Source organism: Rhinatrema bivittatum, chromosome 1 (assembly GCF_901001135.1).
Source record: "Rhinatrema bivittatum chromosome 1, aRhiBiv1.1, whole genome shotgun sequence".
Taxonomy (NCBI): Eukaryota; Metazoa; Chordata; class Amphibia; order Gymnophiona; family Rhinatrematidae; genus Rhinatrema; species Rhinatrema bivittatum.
In genome coordinates, this window is record NC_042615.1 from 47,548,889 (window position 1) to 47,566,514 (window position 17,626).

The 17,626-nt window shown below is 47.2% G+C and overlaps 1 protein-coding gene across 1 annotated transcript in view; it reads left to right on the top strand.

Moving 5' to 3' along the window:
- REELD1 (reeler domain containing 1) overlaps nt 1-17,626 on the top strand; it is a 46,855-nt gene that overhangs the window by 9,878 nt on the left and 19,351 nt on the right. Inside the window, exons 2-3 of the mRNA XM_029602462.1 lie at nt 9,444-9,663; nt 16,685-16,907. Of these exons, the coding sequence (XP_029458322.1) occupies nt 9,444-9,663; nt 16,685-16,907 (443 nt within the window). The remainder of the gene's footprint in view (nt 1-9,443; nt 9,664-16,684; nt 16,908-17,626) is intronic.

The window sequence follows — 17,626 nt, forward strand, 5'->3', positions numbered from 1 at the left end:
ACAAATTGTGAAAATTGGGTGTGGGTGTGCACCCAATGCAGTGTGGTTTCTTCCTAGCATCCTTAAAAGAAGTGCCTGTAGGAGCTCTAGAACCAATGCAGGCAGTGCTTCACTCGTTTCTCCCAACCTTCTTTAAATCTTTGCCATGGAAGGAGCCATGACACCGAAAGATCCTTCAACTCCTGCAGCTGAAACTGGGACATACAAATTACCTCTGCCAGCTGCCTTAGGTGCCCTCATAGCCAATTGCTGAGAACAGCAGAGTTTGAAAGAAGAGATTGCTTTATTTGCGGGATGGGTTTTAGGCGCAGTTTGGCATAATGTTTAAAAGATTTCATGTCTGCGCTCCCTGTGTAACTGGGTCAGGGCTGAGATGCTGACTACATTTTGTGCTCTGTCCCAAAGACTATAGCAATTAGGTCCTTGGGTGAGGGAATAGAGCATCTTCAATGAATGCAATAAACTTGGTTGGCTGGCTGTTTCAGTGGTGCTTGTTTCACAGTTAGTTCGTGCAGTAAAGCGATTCTCATGAGTTTAGGCCCGTGATTGCAGACTGAAGGCAGTAACAAACAGCAAACAACTGAATGCAACTCACTGAAAATGCAGTAAGTACTCTCAAAACAGGTGCTGTTTCTGCCTCTGTACTGTAAGAACATTTGACCCACGGGTGGATAAGTGCTAATCCAGTTCATAACCATGCCACCCCCCACACAATCCTTAGGTTTTCACCTTCATCACAGAAAAGTGCAGTTATAGAGAGTTCAGTCCCATCCCAAAAATGGATTTGAGTTACTGAGCCCATGAGAGGTGGCTGCCTAGGCTGGTAAGAATATAGGCAACACGCAAAAGAAGACCTTTATACTTTACAGTTTCAAAATTTTATTGTACAATCACATGTATTACAACTATCTAGACAATTAAAATCTATCTAACTCACACACACCCCATACATTCATCACTCACATCACATAAAACCAAAGGGGGCAGATTTTTAAAGGAGCGCGCGCAGGGTACATTTGTGCGCGCTACCGCACACATGTTATAAAATCCAGGGTTGGCACGCACAAGGGGGTGCACACTTGTGCACCTTGTGTGCGCCAAGCCCTAGGGGAGGCCCAATGGCCTCGGAGGGAACTTTCCTTTCACTCCCCCCCCCCCCCCCCCCCAATTCCCCTCCCTTCCCCTATCTAACCCACCCCCCCAGCCCCACCTAACCCACCCCCACCTTTGTTGTCTAAGTTATGCCTGCCCAAGGCAGGCGTAACTTGCACGCGCCGGCTAGCTGCCGGCGCACCAGCCCCCAGCATGGCCGCTGTGCCGGAGGACTTGGGACCGCCCCTGGATTGCCGCCCCCACCCCCGCCCTCTTCCCACCCTTTTTTCAAAGCCCCGGGACATACGCGTATCCCGGGGCTTGTGCGCGCCACCGAGCCCATGCAAAATAGGCTCGGCGGGCGCAGGGGGGGATTTAAAGGGTTACGCTGTGTGTGGCCTCTTCAGTATGGGAAGTAATGCATTAGTAAATTAAAAAAATCTTTCTTATAATATTTTTGGTTATAGAATTATGGTGAAGGAATTTGATATTTGAAGATACTGACGCTCCTGAGTTAGTCCCTGAGTAAGCCCTTATGAAAAAGGGTTGAAACAGAGATCTTTGTTGGACTTGGACTCGTTTTAGGAATAAAAATGAATGAATTAAACAGAGGAGGATTCGTTTCATGGATCACCTATTAATGAATTAAGTAGATTAATAATAATAATTGTACAAAAGTCGATGAATAATAATAAGTCTGAAATTTGCACTTATTTGGTTTTATGTAATGTGAGTGATGAATGTATGGGGTGTGTGTGAGTTAGATAGATTTTAATTGTCTAGATAGTTGTAATACATGTGATTGTATAATAAAATATTGAAACTGTAAAGTATCAAGTTCTTCTTTTGCGTGTTGCCTATAATACTATCAAAGAAGATTTGTGAATACTACCCTTTGTGTTGTTATACTGTAGGCTGGTAAGAAAGCAGGAAGATGACTTCCAGAGTCTTTTTTAATTTATTTGACTTCTGTTCTTGTTTTAGATACTTCAAAGCAGATTAAACTCAGATACTGTAGATATTTCCCTATCCCCAGAGAGCTAACAATCTAAGGGGGGAGGCCTTTAGGCTTGACTCTTTCAGCAAAATTGATATAGGATATTGAAGCACATTTATTTTACTTAGTTATTTATTTAAAAGTTTCCATATTGCACCTGTATCAAAGCCAGTCATTCAAGGCGTATCGCAAAATAAAAACCAATAACATCAATAAAAAGACATACAATATATATAAAACAAACCAATACAAACACAATCAAAACCTCAAGCACAGAGCGTTTCCCTTTGCTAGCTAATCAGTTCCAGCTCCACTCTGGATCTGCTACCAATTCTGGGGTCCACAGCAGGTCTCCAATAAAACCTGATTGGACCTCGCCACACTTTTAGCACCGCAGGACTCTCCCAGGGCCTGACTCCACCCTCACCGGGCACAGCAGCAGAGCGCCCTCTCTCCCTGACTGCCGCAGCATCTCACTGGATCTGCCTCCCACCGGTGGGATGCATCCTTTATGTGCCTGGAGGTTCTTGATTCTAATATTTGTTCTCAGCTTTTGGGAAAAAATTTAAGGTAACCCATCACACTCACACTGCTCTTCCATATTTTCATCAGGGCAATTTGTCGTGTTTTGAAATCAGCCAAGAAAGCATTAGGGATATGCTGCCCTATTCAAGAGGCATGAAAACACCAATCATATGTCTTGTTTCGTTTTGTGTCACTCCAAAAAAACAAACAAAATATCTGCATGTGTAGTTGATGCTGGTTTGATGCGTGTTAAGGTGTTTCAGTGCCTACTGCTTGCAAAACACACTAGAGTGCAAGCATTGCAAAAATGTAACTCACCCTAAAATGAAAGACACACAACAAGAGAATATAAAAATAAAACCGAAACAATACACATTATTTTCCATGCCCTCATCTAGAAAGCATATCCTTGATGAATGCCTTTGGTGTTCTGCATCACTTCAATCATTGATTCACAAAATATTTCCATCTACAGTAACTGATAGGGGTGTGCATTCGTTTTCGACATATTGGCAATCCGCAACATATATGTCCCTATTCGTTGTATTCGTGGGGTCACAAAATGTATGGCGAACCCCCATGAATACAACGTATCTAACGAATAAACCCCCCACCCTCCTGACCTCCTCAAGACTTACCAAAAGTCCCTGGTGGTCCAGCGGGGGTCCTGAAGCGATCTCATGGATGGCCGGCGCCATCTTGTGGTCCTACCATGTGACAGGGGCCGACCAATGGCACCGGTAGCCCCTGTGACATAGTAAGGGCAAAGCCTATTGGCGCCATTTTGAATACCGGCAGCTGATGGCCCTAGTGCAGGATATGGCTCCAGGACCCCCGCTGGACCACCAGGGACTTTTGGCAAGTCTTGGGGGGTCAGGAGTCCCCCCCAAGACTTGCCAAAAGTCCCCGGGCAGTATCATTGAGCTGTACAATAAATTCAACTTCTCTGTGTCTGCGTGTATAGAGTCTAGCCTAGTACTGCGGTTCCTCACGGGGCTCCTCCCCATGGGAGTGACCATCACCGCAGTACCCAAGAATCCACTCCAACACCTCATAACCGTAACAGATTGCTAACTCCATGGATTTGGCTTAGCTCACCGCTTTGCAGGCCATTCCAGGCCTGGCCCAGCAAATCTCCGAACAACAGGATTCGTTAGACAACTTGACTGTTGCCTTTAATCAGTTACTCACACAGATGAATGCACCGACTGCCGCAGGTGCATTCATCTGTGTGAATGCACCTGCGGCAGCTGGTGCATTCACCACCGGCTGCCACAGGTGTGAATGCACCTGCGGCAGTCTGTAAGGAATCCATTGCTGAATGGATTAAAGAAGCAATAGCAACATCCTACTTGATGAAAGGTAGGGCCAGTACAAGAGGGACTAAGAGCACATTCCACTAGGGCATAGGCAGCGACCTGAGCAGAATACAGGGTGGCAGTGCCAGTCAATATCAGCAAGGCAGCCACATGGGTCTCCCTGCACACCTTTGTGAATTAGGGATGTGAATCGTTTTTAGGACGATTAAATTATCGTCCGATAATTTTAATATCGTCTTAAACCGTTATGGAACACAATACAATACAGATTCTAACGATTTATCGTTATAAATCGTTAGAATCGTGAGCCGGCACACTAAAACCCCCTAAAACCCACCCCCGACCCTTTAAATTAAATCCCCCACCCTCCCGAACCCCCCCCCCAAAAACTTAAATAAACTGCGGGTCCAGCGGCGGTCCGGAACGGCAGCGGTCCGGAACGGGCTCCTGCTCTGAATCTTGTCGTCTTCAGCCGGCGCCATTTTCCAAAATGGCGCCGAAAAATGGCGGCGGCCATAGACGAAAAGATTGGACGGCAGGAGGTCCTTCCGGCCCCCCGCTGGACTTTTGGCAAGTCTCGTGGGGGTCAGGAGGCCCCCCACAAGCTGGCCAAAAGTTCCTGGAGGTCCAGCGGGGGTCAGGGAGCGATTTCCCGCCGCGAATCGTTTTCGTACGGAAAATGGCGCCGGCAGGAGATCGACTGCAGGAGGTCGTTCAGCGAGGGTTCCGGCGCCTCGCTGAACGACCTCCTGCAGTCGATCTCCTGCCGGCGCCATTTTCCGTACGAAAATGGCGCCGGCCATACGCGTATGGCCGGCGCCATTTTCCGTACGAAAACGATTCGCGGCGGGAAATCGCTCCCTGACCCCCGCTGGACCTCCAGGAACTTTTGGCCAGCTTGTGGGGGGCCTCCTGACCCCACGAGACTTGCCAAAAGTCCAGCGGGGTCCGGAAGGACCTCCTGCCGTCCAATCTTTTTCGTCTATGGCCGCCGCCATTTTTTCGGCGCCATTTTGGAAAATGGCGCCGGCTGAAGACGACAAGATTCAGAGCAGGAGCCCGTTCCGGACCGCTGCCGTTCCGGACCGCCGCTGGACCCGCAGGTTATTTAAGTTATTTGGGGGGGGTTCGGGAGGGTGGGGGATTTAATTTTAAAGGGTCGGGGGTGGGTTTTAGGGGGTTTTTAATGTGCCGGTTTTTCGATTTTTTCGATTTTTTCGATTTTTAACGATTTTTCACGATATTTTACCCCCCCAAACGGCAACAATACGATTCCCTCCCCCTCCCAGCCGAAATCGATCGTTAAGACGATCGAGGACACGATTCACATCCCTGTTGTGAATCACTATAGGAAGCAGACGGAGACAAATTTGCCAGTGAAGTCCTAGAAGCAGCCCTGGGTATCTCCTGCCTGGGATAGATGCTGCTTAGGAGCATCCCACTTGTGTGGATTGATCTGACGGGATGATCAGGAAGGTACAGTTAGGTTCCAACCTGCTAATTTTCTTTCCTTGAGTCCTGACAGGCCCTTCCAGAGTCCACCCTAATGAGAGTTGAAAGTTATAAAATAAAAAGAGAAGAGACTCTCTCTTTTTTGCACCATTTCTTCCTATCAGAAAAGAATGCAGTCTGGGGAAGGAGGAGTAGAGGTTATTTTCAACCTACTGGGTCCCTTTTAATTATGGTTTACAATGTTAAATTCTAAGCTTGTTTTTTTCTGATTTCCAAAAAAAACCCATTAAAAAAGGGGCAGAACCAGTTGGAATTTGTGGATCAGCTTGGGCAAGAGATTACTGCTGCCTTTCCTGCTATACCAGCATATATAGGGAAGGACATCAGAGCAAAGCGCTTGCACTCTGCCTCCATCTGCAGGTAGGGCAGACAAATCCCACTTGTCCGGACTGGTCTGGCAGGATGATGACAAATGCTTAGTTTGCATTTTCTATGAAGGGCAAAGTGCTAAAATTTTGGCATGCCAGCTGTTTCCTCTACGGGAATCCAACAAGATCATAACTCTGGAGGGGGAGAAAGAGAGCCATGGCAAAGTTCTGCCGCCTTTGGCCACCTGGCACCACTTTTTCACAAAACTTGTGGACTGTCTGTTAATCTCGTGCATTACAAGATTAGCACAGCCAGCCTGTGAATTCTGAAAGTGAGCACTGATCAGGGTGCCAGCCTTGCAGAGAGAGTGACTTGCCAGGAGGGCGGGAGTGTCAAGGATTGCTGAGCTCTCTTTTATATGCTGTGCCCTGTGAATTATCTTCTGTACTGTTTTTGTGGTTCATGTATTTTTTGTGTGCGTGTGTGAGTATGAAAGATTGCTGCTGGGAGAAATCAGCTATATATCAACGAGAAGGTCCCAGGCAACCATATTTTGATGGAAGAAAGTTCTAGAACGACGACTGGTGGGAGGAGGCAGACTTAGAAACAACATTTTTTCCCAAAGTGTCGCAGACAGACACCTGTAGTGGAGGTGGTGGGGGTAAGAAAGCAAACAAACCTGGGGCATGGACCCCTAGAGGTGAGGAAGCAAGCCCAATTTTTCGGAGCCAGCAGGATGTGCTCAGCTGAATTTGATCAGTCCCTTGTGAGCCACTACTTAGTGATCTAGGACAGTTACAAGAACTTCTCTCCCTCCTGCAATTAGATAAACATGAGTCGTCGTCCCCCCCTGTGTTTCTCTCTGTCACTCAATGTTTTTTCTCTTCTTACCCCTTTACTCTCTCTTCCTACATCATGCTCCCACCTCCTTTCCCCTGCCCCCATCTCTCCTCCCCTTCTTGCTCTCCCATTCATCCCCTCCTTCCTCGGGCCTTTCTCCCGTTTGCTTCCTTCCCTCTGCCACCAGCATCTACCCTTGCCCAAAGCTGCACGAAAAATTGTCCAAAATAGAATTTTGGTATATTTTACCTGTAACATAGATGATGGCAGAAATATGACGCACAGAAGATAAGCTACCCAGAGTAGAGCAGTGCAACCTGTCAGTAATTTTACATATAAGTAAAAAACAATTTTTTAAATGTACATAAAAGTAAGATCATTAAGAAAAATTGCCATATCCAATCTATGGAAACTAAAACATACGGAAATACCTTTGTTTTGTCTGTTCTTCTCCCGAGCTGTTCTGGCTCTCCTCTTGGCGGTCTTCTGACTCCTTTCCATGGCACCTTTCCATGTGTGTGCCATGTCTCCATTTCTTTTTCCATCTCTCTGGCTCTTCCCTCCAACTTTTCGGGTCTCTCCCTCTCAGTCTTTCATGTCACACACCCCTCTGTGTTTCCAGCCACCCACTCTCTTGTTCTGCCTTTTTTTCGGTCCTAAAATATAGATTGCGCATGAGGGACAAAAACCTAACTTACGGCTCTTTCACCAATTCAGAGAAGTGCTGATTCCTTACCACTTTATTCGATTAAAGCTTCCCCTCCCTCAGTTAATCTCACCTCCTGGCTTTGGTTTGCAGTCCTTTTCCTCAGTAAGAGAAGGGCTTGAAACCCGGTGTCAGTCAAGCCGTTTACTGGCACCTGTTTTATAAGCAGGGCCTCAGGAGGCCATCGGTGCCTGTTTCATGACCAGAGTTAATGCTATACTCCTTGCATGTCTCTGATGCTGCTTCATAGAGTTAATTACCCCTCCTCAATTTAATAAAATATACATTTCCACCATCTCCCGTTTTCTCACTAACATTGCCCTCTTTTAACCCCTCTTTCTCCCCCTTTCTCGTTCTCCTTCTCCATCTCATTCCGTTTCGGCCCTGTTTTCTTTTCACCTCTCTCCCACTCCCTCCCTCATTCCCTCTTCCAACCTGGACTTTCTAACCCTCCATTCTCCTCTCTCCTCCTCTCCATCTCCCTGCCTTTCCATCCCTCCAGCCCCCCTCTGTCTCTCTCTTCCCCACCCCCACCTTTCTCTGAGTCAGCATCAAGTCTTCCACAGCCGGGAGCCACTCCAGTCACTGCCCCCCCCCCCCCCCCCATGCCCAAGGGCAAGCCAGAAGCTTTCACCCCCACAGGCCTGTAAGTGCTTGGCCCCCACGTGGGTCAAGCCACAGAAAAACTCAGTAGCAGTGGTACACGGGATTTCAGCAGCCCTGAGGCAGGGGAGGGGTAGCAATATTCCAACAGGAAGGAGAAACGCACAGCCCGCAGGGACTTTACAGGTGTCATCTGCCGTCATAGTCCCCCATTGTGTTTTCATGTGTCTGCCATCTGAATTTGAGAGAGCCATGTTTATAGGTCCAGCCTCAGTATCAGTGGTGCCATGTGGAGCCAAGGGCATAGAGGGAGCCGCTTCTCCTTCACCTTTGGGTTGCCCAACTGGCTCCAGAATTTCAGGACTGGTGAATTCAGTTCTGGTTTTACCCCATTGGTTTTTATTCTGGTTTCCCTATCGCCTTCCCTAAGAAAAGCAAGGCTTATAAGTACCTGAACGCAGACCCCTGATGGATTTAGGATTTTGACACCCCCCCGGGCACTGTTGCTGCTAAAGCCCCCTTGCTTTCCCCTCCCCCTCCCCGCCGACAAAGGACAATAGAGCAGAAGGTATAAGGCACCTGTGTGTTTGTCGCTCTGCTCTGTCTGCTTCACTCTTACCTCCTCCCCTCATGTCCCTAAATAACAAGAGAGGTGGGGTGGTGGGAGAGGCAGGATTAAGGAGCAGAGTGACTTTTCTTTGCTCCCTGCTGTGGCCTCACCCTCCTCTTCCTGTTCCCTGTAGAGAGCAGGAGGGGAGGGGATGGAATAGGGAATAGAGCAGTTTGTCTTTGCTCCCTCTCTTCCAGCCTCATCCCTCCCCTCCAGTTCTCTGCATTGGGAGGGAGGGGAGGGGCTGCAGCAGGAAGCAGAAGGCTGTTCTCTGATGAGTGAGATTCAGCACCCCTGGGAGACAGCCAATCTTAGGCGGCCTGCTGATAGCCCCCCCCCCCCCCCCCCCCACGATTTTTTTCCATCTAAACACAGGCCTAGTGTGCCTATTGGGAAATCCAGGCCTGCATGTACAGGAGTAAAACCGGGACTGGATCAACCTGTTCTGAAAATCTGGAGCCAGTTGGCAACCCTACTTTCAGCCCTAGAGAGCTCCTTTGAAGCAGCAGCGACCCCCCCCCCCCCCCCCCCCCCCCCCCGTGTAGCTGTACCAATGGCGTGGCCCTGAAGCCTGGTTCTGCACATTTGTTAAGAGAACATGGAAGGTAAGTTCAGAGGACAGCGCTGCATCAGATCACGTGTATATTACTTATTGTGGGATTTCTAGACTGTTCAGTTATTGCAGCCACAGTGTACAGCTGTGACTGTACGGTGTCACTGTACTTGTAGCTGACAGAGACCGTTCAATGCGAAGCACATTAAACACAGGTAGCTTACTGAGAGGCAGGAAGCTCTGGGGATGTTGTCCTGTTGGTTCAAATCATACATTTTGTCACGTCGTCTGACACTAACACCCGCAGCTGAAGTAGTCCGTATAATTTGACTGGTAGATGTAATCTGCCTCCCATTTGGTCTTTTTGATAACCCAAGGTAGAGGATGGAATGAAGATCCAGCTGGTCCTCATTGGATGGGCCTGTATGACCCTGTGCTTGGTCTCGTACACTGCTGCTTTCTCCCATGGTGCAAGCCTCAGTGCCTGTTCTGACATGAGGCCGAAGCACATCCGAGCTCAGCCTCAGAACCTCAAGAAGAACTATATCACCATCTTCACCAACAGGTCCTTCTATTTGCCCGGCGATAATGTGCCTGGTAAGTAACAGCTGCAAAGGCCCCCACGTGTAGTGCTATTGAAACAGAATTTCAGCTTGTCGTAGGTTAGATGTGTTTTCAGCTATGAGTCTATGTACCCCCCGTCCTCCATTGCCTATTATTCAATCAACTTCTAACACCAATTTACCCCCTTTGAAAGGCCCGACCTTAAATTGCTTGGCTGATTGCTAATGAACAACAAAACAAATCACCAAATAAGCTCCATGAGACTAACCAGTTAAGAAAACAATGTTCACTTATACTGTGCTGGAAATAGTGAAAAGAAAAATACCCAGGAACAAGAAAATCATTGATTAAAGGATTCAACATATTCATTTTTCCAACCCATGGATAAAAGCTTGAGTACTGAGGACAGAGCATTTGCTGAAGGTATCCACTCTCAGTGATTCTCAACCCATTCCTTGAAACACATCCAGCCAGTCTGGTTTTCAGGATATCCATGGTGAATATGCAGGAGATAGATGTGCGTGCACTGCCTCCATGGGATGCAACTCTATCTCATGTATATTATTGTAGTCCTTCTAAAAAAACAGATTAACTAGGTGTGTGTCCCTGAGGACTGGGTTGAGAATATGTCATATTCCTACCCTTTGTCCTTCTGCAGGGCCTTCCCAGATCTGTTGTGGTGATCCCACAAGCAGGTTTTCAGGATACTTGCAAGAATTTGCATGAGATAAAGCTGTGTACATGGGAGACCCGTGTATGCAAATTTCTCATGCATATGCAGCCAGGTGTGTTCTAATCACTCTGTACCCAGTTTTATTGGCAGGGTTTGGGTGATCAGAGCATGCTTCTGAGGTGAGTCACTAGGTGGTGGTGTGTGATTGCTGCTGGCAGAGGCTGTAAAGCAGCTAAACAGAGATTGGAGCCTAGCTGCATAAGGTTTTGTCAAAATTCAACGGCTATTGAAGGACATTCTTTTGTCCCATGTCATCAAAATGTTGCCGGTCTGTGTCACCTGCACTGGTTCCTCAGGTGAACGCTGCAAAACTGCTGAGCAGGATGATGAAGTCCCCAGGATGATGAAGTCCCCAGTCACTGTTCTTGGAGGACTTCACTATAGTTGTTGCTGTGTGAGCACTGTGGTTAACTCTGATGTGCACTGGATAGGAAAGAAAAAAAATCACCGTTCTTGTGAGTATTAAGTGAATAATGAAGAGAGATGTTTTAAATGCTCAGAAGAATTAAGTAAAGATTTATTCATCCTCTAGCTGGCTTGTAAAATTCTATGTGTTCTGTTTAAAACAGTAAGGAAATAATTTTGGAGCACATTCCAGAGCAGCAATGTACAGTGTAAGGAGACATTAGATCTATCCTTGTAGTGAAAGGTTCTAAAAAAATTTGCAAAAGGCAGTGGAGACAAGGGACAGCCCTGTCTCGTGCCTCTGGCCACCGTCAAATGAATCCGAGTAACCGCCATTTATTTTTAACGCAAGCTTTGGGGGTGATCATAATGTTTAGTTATCCATTGCAGGAAAAAGGGTCCAAACTTCATTTTCTCTAATGTACTAAATAGGAAACGCCAATGAACTAGATCAAATGCTTTATCGGCATCTACGGTTAATAAAAGAAAAGGATCTTTCTGCTTACACTCCCGCCAAATAATGACCATTACTTTTCAGACACTATCAGATGCCGTACAACCCAGAACAAATCCTGATTGGTCATAGTGGACAATGGAAGGCAAGATAGTGTTAAGTCTATTAGCAAGGTTCTTGGCAAGTATTTTCAGGGCCAGATTTAATAAAGAAATCAGTCTATAAGACCCACAGAGTACTGTATCTCTACCTGGCTTGGCGAGAACCATAATACCCACTATGTTTGAGAAACAAGTAAGAGCTTGGTCCACTCTAAGGGCATCAAACATTTTCGTTAACGGCAAGGCCAACTGATCAACAAATACATAGTAAAATCATGCTGAATACCCATCGAGGCCTGGAGTTTTACCAGGCTTAGGTTTCTTGATTACCTGGGAGACCTCTAGCTGGGAGATCTCACGGTCCAGCCATTCTCACTATTGTTCAGTCAAACCGGGCAGAGAGAACTCTGACAAATAAGTATGAGTGTCCTCCAGTTTTATAGAACGATTGGCACTGTAAAGATCAGAATAAAATCACAGGAATCGTGTCTAATGTCTTAGGTTAGTGATCAAAATATTCCCATTTTCATCTTTGATTTTCACCACATTATTCTGACTACATTGCCCCTTCAGCTTGTTAGCCAAAATTTTGCCCACTTTATTGTTACCCTCAAAATGTTTCTGATTTACTAATTCTAACTTATGGGCTATCGACGCAGCGTCTAGTTCTGCCAACTTTGCCTTACAATTTAGTAACTCTTGATATACCTGGAATAAGAGTGAACTCTTATGACAATGGTCATAAATCCACCCGCCTAACCTCCACGAAAGAACGAGCATTCTCCACAGTTGGCCCCATCATCTGGAACAACCTGCCGACTGATCTAAGACTGGAACCCTGCCTGACTACCTTCCGAAAAAAACTCAAGACTTGGCTTTTCGTCCAAGCCTTCCCTTAAGCCTAACCTGGCAACAGTTCTTTCATATAGCCCAATAGACTAAATGTCCGACCCAGCCATTGTATGTTCATTCGTGTTCATTCTCCAGTTTTTTCTGTCCTTTATTTCCTGGCTACTCTAGCCCCCAAGTTTATTCTCCATGTTATTTGTACCTGCGCCTCGGCCTTCTTGTTATATGGTTTTGTTAAGTTAACCCCTAAGTTTGATGTAAACCGGCCTGATATGAAGCTTGTCATGAAGTTCGGTATAAAAATGTTAAATAAATAAATAAAATAAATAAAATGGTCTGGACTTGAAATCTTATGGATCAACTCTAGCTAAGCCTTTTCTTTGCATTTTTGCTATAAAGTGACCAATTCACACTGCTTTTAGACATGCCCATACAGTGACTGGAGAGACATCCGGAGTGTCACTGATAGCAAGGTAGGATTGAATATTGTTCTGAATTTGCCCTCAAAAATCCTCATCTGCAAAAATAACTATCATTTAATTTCCAATATAATTGCCCTTTATCATAATTATGAAATTGGATTATAAACCAAACTGGGGCATGATCAGACCACATGATGAGTTCGATATCTGTGGAAGTGATTCTGTTAACTATACCCTTATCTGCTAAAATGAGATCTATCCTTGAATATGATTTATGTACACAGGAGTAAATTTAATTGCGGAATCTAGGGTAATGAGAGCGCCAAACATCCACCAGATTAGCCTGACAGAGAAGGCTTTTCAAACCACCCCGTCCACCCTGAGATACAGAAGAAAATCCAAGAGAATTATCTAAATTAGGATTCAGAGTGACATTAAAATCTCACCAACTATTAAAGATCCAACAGAATTTTCCCAAAGTGTATCGCTTAGAGACTGAAAGAAAGAACTTTGTTGTGTATTGAAAGCATATACAGAGACTAAAGTATAAAGCTCTCGTTCTATTTTGATACACAAAATTGAAAAACGACCTCCTGGATCTTTATGATTTTCTTTAAACTCATAAATAAGATCCTTATGAATAAGAATACCTTCACCTGTATATTTAGCAGACTTTGAGCAAGCTGTCCAATACTAGGAAGGAAACTCACCTGAACGCATTAAGTAATAATAGCGGGCTTTCAAATGAGTTTCCTGCACCAAGACAACCGCAACTTGGGGGCGGCACATGTTGTTAAAAATGAGATGCCGCCTCCGCCCAGAATTAAGGCCTTTACATTTAGGGGTAGATTTTCAAAGGGTCACGCGCGTAACCCCCAAAAACCTACCCCAACCACCCCTTGCACGCGCCGAGCCTATCTTGCATAGGCTGCCGGCGTGCGCTAAGTCCCGGGGCTTTCCTTCGGGGGCGTGTCGGGGCTGGCGCATCATCGGGGGCATTCCGGGAGCATGGCCACGGCCTCCGGACCAGCCCCCGGACCGGACCATGACCCGCCAGCGGCCAGCCCAGCACGCACAAGTTACGCCTGCCCGAGGCAGGCGTAACTTGTGCGACAAAGGTAGGGGGGGGGTTTAGATAGGGCTGGGGGGGTGGGTTAGGTAGGGGAAGGGAGGGGAAGGTGCGGGGGGGGGTGGAGGGAACGGAGGCAGGCTGCTCGGCATACGCAGGCTGCCGATTTTGGGCAGCCTTGCACGCGCTGACCCCGGATTTTTATGGATACGCGCGGCTACGCACGTATCTATTAAAATCCCGCGTACTCTTGTTTGTGCCTGGTGCGCGAACAAAAGTACGGCTGGGCGCAAGATTTATAAATCTATCCCTTAATATGCAAATGTTAAAAGATGTTCATGCTAAATTGTAATGTATTCTCTAAGGGGCGGATTTTCAGAGCCCTGCTCGCCTAAATCCGCCCAAAACGGGTGGATTTAGGCGAGCAGGGCCCTGTGCGACTGGTGAGCCTATTTTACATAGGCCTACCGGCGCGGAGCAGAGCCCCGGACTCGCGTAAGTCCCGGGGTTCTCCGAGGGGGGCGTGTCGGGCGGGGGCCCCCCCGGTGTTGCGGCGTTTCGGGGGCGTGTCGACAGCGTTTTGGGGGCGGGTACGGGGGCGTGGCTTACGGCCCGGCGGCGGTCCGGGGGCGTGGCTGCGCCCTCCGTACCCGCCCCCAGGTCGCAGCCGGCGCACAGGAGGCCCGCTCGCGCGCGGGGATTTACTTCTCCCCCCTCCGGGAGGCGTAAATCCCCGGAGAAAGGTAAGGGGGAGGTGTAGACAGGGCCGGGCGGGTGGGTTAGGTAGAGGAAGGAAGGGGAAGGTGATGGGGGGAGGGCGTTAGAGGATTCCCTCCAAGGCCGCTCCGATTTCGGAGCGGCCTGGAGGGAACGGGGGTAGGCTGCGCGGCTCGGCGCACGCCGGGCTATACAAAATCAATAGCCTTGCGCACGCCGATCCAGTTTTTAGCAGATACGCGCGGCTCCGCGCGTATCTGCTAAAATCCAGCGTACTTTTGCTTGAGTCTGATGCGCAAGCAAAAAGTCGGCCAAATCGCGCTGTTTAAAAATCTACCCCTAAGTGCCTGTGAATAAATCTCCAATAATAGCGTCAGCAATTCTAAATAGGTATGTAAAGATCAGTAAGGGCAAACATCATTGGAGAATACCACTATAATCCACCCCCTTACTAAAGCTTTACTGGCAAAACGTTTGGTGATATTGTGAATATTTTTAACCCCCCATCCCTTTGTCCCTCCCCCCATCCCATCCCCAGATTGGTCTGCCTATTTAAGACTCGCAGACGTACATTGTATGTAGGAGGAAACATCACCTAGAGACTATCAGTTCCCCTTCCCTGTGGGTGACCAATGTTAAAAACACCAAACTGCAACATTTAGAGCTGAAAACTGTAAGTTATGCACATAGGGGTACATTTTTCAAAAAAAGCGCGAGCGCATACTTTTGTTCGCGCACCAGGTGCAAACAAAAGTACGCCGGATTTCAATAGATACGCGCGTATCCACGCGTATCTTTAAAATCCGGGGTCGGCGCGCGCAATGGGGTGCACATTTGTGCACCTTGCGCGGCCGAGCCCTGCGCGCGCTGCCTGTTCCCTCCGAGGCCGCTCCGAAATCGGAGCGGCCTCGGAGGGAACTTTCCTTCCGCCTTCCCCTATCTAACCCCCACCCCAGCCCTACCTAAATCCCCCTCATAACCTTTATCCAGGAAGTTACGCCTGCCTCCGGGCAGACGTAACTTACGCGCACCGGCTGTCTGCTGGCGCGGCAGGCCCTGACACAGGCCGCTGTGTCAGGGCACCCGGCCACGCTCCAGGACCGCCCCGGACCACTGCCACGCCCCTGAACATGCCCCCAAGCCGACACCACGCCTCCTGGCCACGCCCCTGAACCGCCCCTTTTTGCAAGCCCCGGGACACACACGCATCCCGGGGCTTGCGCGCGCTGCCAAGTCTATGCAAAATAGGCTCAGCACGCGCAGGGGCAGATTTCCTCAGGTTACGCGCATATGTTACGCTTGTAACCTGAGAAAATCTGCCCCATAACCTTCTCAGGATAACAGCAACCTAAATAAAACCTTATTCCAACTTTTACCAATAATAAACTGGCTTTCATTACTATTGGAACTCTTAAGTTCACTTAATGTCTTCAAATTGCATCTTTTGGTGCCGGCGCCCTCTCAGAATTGCATCGAAGTCTTCTCCTGCCCTTGCCTAGGCGCTGCCATCTTCGAAGATCTTCTTTGTTAGAGACCATTGGGTGAGACCTGGTTGGCGCTTGCACAGCTTTTCAAAAAGGATTCTTGTTTCTACAGAGGGAAAAATGCAGAACCAAAACGGAAGGAACAAAATCCTTCCAAAACTTGACATCTAACCCGAAGTCAAAAAAGAAAAGTCCTTAGAGTTATGTTTAAATGCACCAGCAATGTGTCGGCAATCGGAAGCCATTTGAGTTTATCGCTAGTGGGGACTTCCAGTCATCAAGAACATTAAGCTAAGTCTTTTAAGCTTTTGACTCTTTTGTAATATTGGCTGTGACTTTTACTTTTTGGCATGAGATTATTTAACATTTGGAACAAAGAAAATTATAAAAAAAGAAGAAGAAGAAAAATTCCAAAAAGCAATTCTATTTCACCACACGATAAATAATTGGAGGTTTCACATGTTTTCAAAGTTTTAGAGACAAATAAAAACCACAATTATATAAAAAATCACAAAGAAGAAACAGAATAAAGGTTTCCTTTTTGGAGGTTGTTTTAACTAATGATGGTGCCTCAATTCACTTGATCGCAGGCAGTTATTGCTGAGATCAGGCATCTGAAGTTTTTCCTCCAGTTAAGCCGTCGCCGGTGTGTTTAAACATAACTTACTGAGGGCTTTTCTTTTTTGACTTACTGTATCCTTTTTTCTTCCCTTTTTTTTTTTTTTTTTTAAATATCCAACATGAAGTTGTAAACCATGTAATGCTCAGAACATTTAAGGGATGAGTAGAATAAAGTGTGCAAGTTGGGTTCTTTTTGCAGTGATGGTGAGGAGCACGCGGGATTTCATGGGATTTCTGCTCCAAGCTCGTCGGGTATCCAGCGATGAAATCGCAGGCACGTTCATTTTCATCCCTCCGAGCTCCAAGCTGCTCACCTGCTTCGAAGATGGAGACGCCGTCACCCATTCGGATAAGTCACTGAAGAGGAACCTGTCCTTCGTTTGGAAGGCACCGGATCAGCCCGTTGGAGACATCAAGTTCTTGTAAGGATGAGGCCATTGACCACATTATTCACTTCTCTTCCCCAAGAATGGCAATTATACACTCTGTGATGGTGCCCATGGGGGTTCAACTTTCTAGGCCTATCAAATAAACACCTATAGTTTCCAAATATCTGTTTACTAGGGTTGGCAACCTTACACCAATAACATAAGCTGCAGCTGAAATGTTCCACCTTTTCTGGGCACTCGTAAAAATCCTTGAAATTGTCATCTTGGAAGGGGTCATTTCAACAGCAATCAGAGGTTGGGAATGCGCCTTTCAAAATGACGTTTCCCTGTACTTTCTACAGCACTGCCTCTTGTTCTAAGCTTTTCATTTTCACCGTGCTCAGGTGCATCTCATAAAGCGTTAAAGGGCCTGTTGATTTTGCTTGGTTTTCTCTCTGTACACCATCAGCTTTCTGCTGTGCTTCAACAAATCTGCACCGCTTGTTATAAGAAAAACAAGTAAGAAAGTGGGGAAAAAAACTGAGAGCATTCACGTTCACAAAAGGTAGATAACATGGTGATTTACCTGTTTAGATTTTGCACGCACTGGGCCTTGTAACTCTTGCCGCTCCTCAGGGTTGTTTACCCTGTGCTAGTACCTTCCAGGCAGAGGTGACAGGTTCTAGCTGCTCTGGGCCAGGAGCCATCTCACCGCCACCGACGGGGTAGCACTCTGCTGTGAGCCGTGGTTTGCTTAGCTCTGGTTTCTGCTT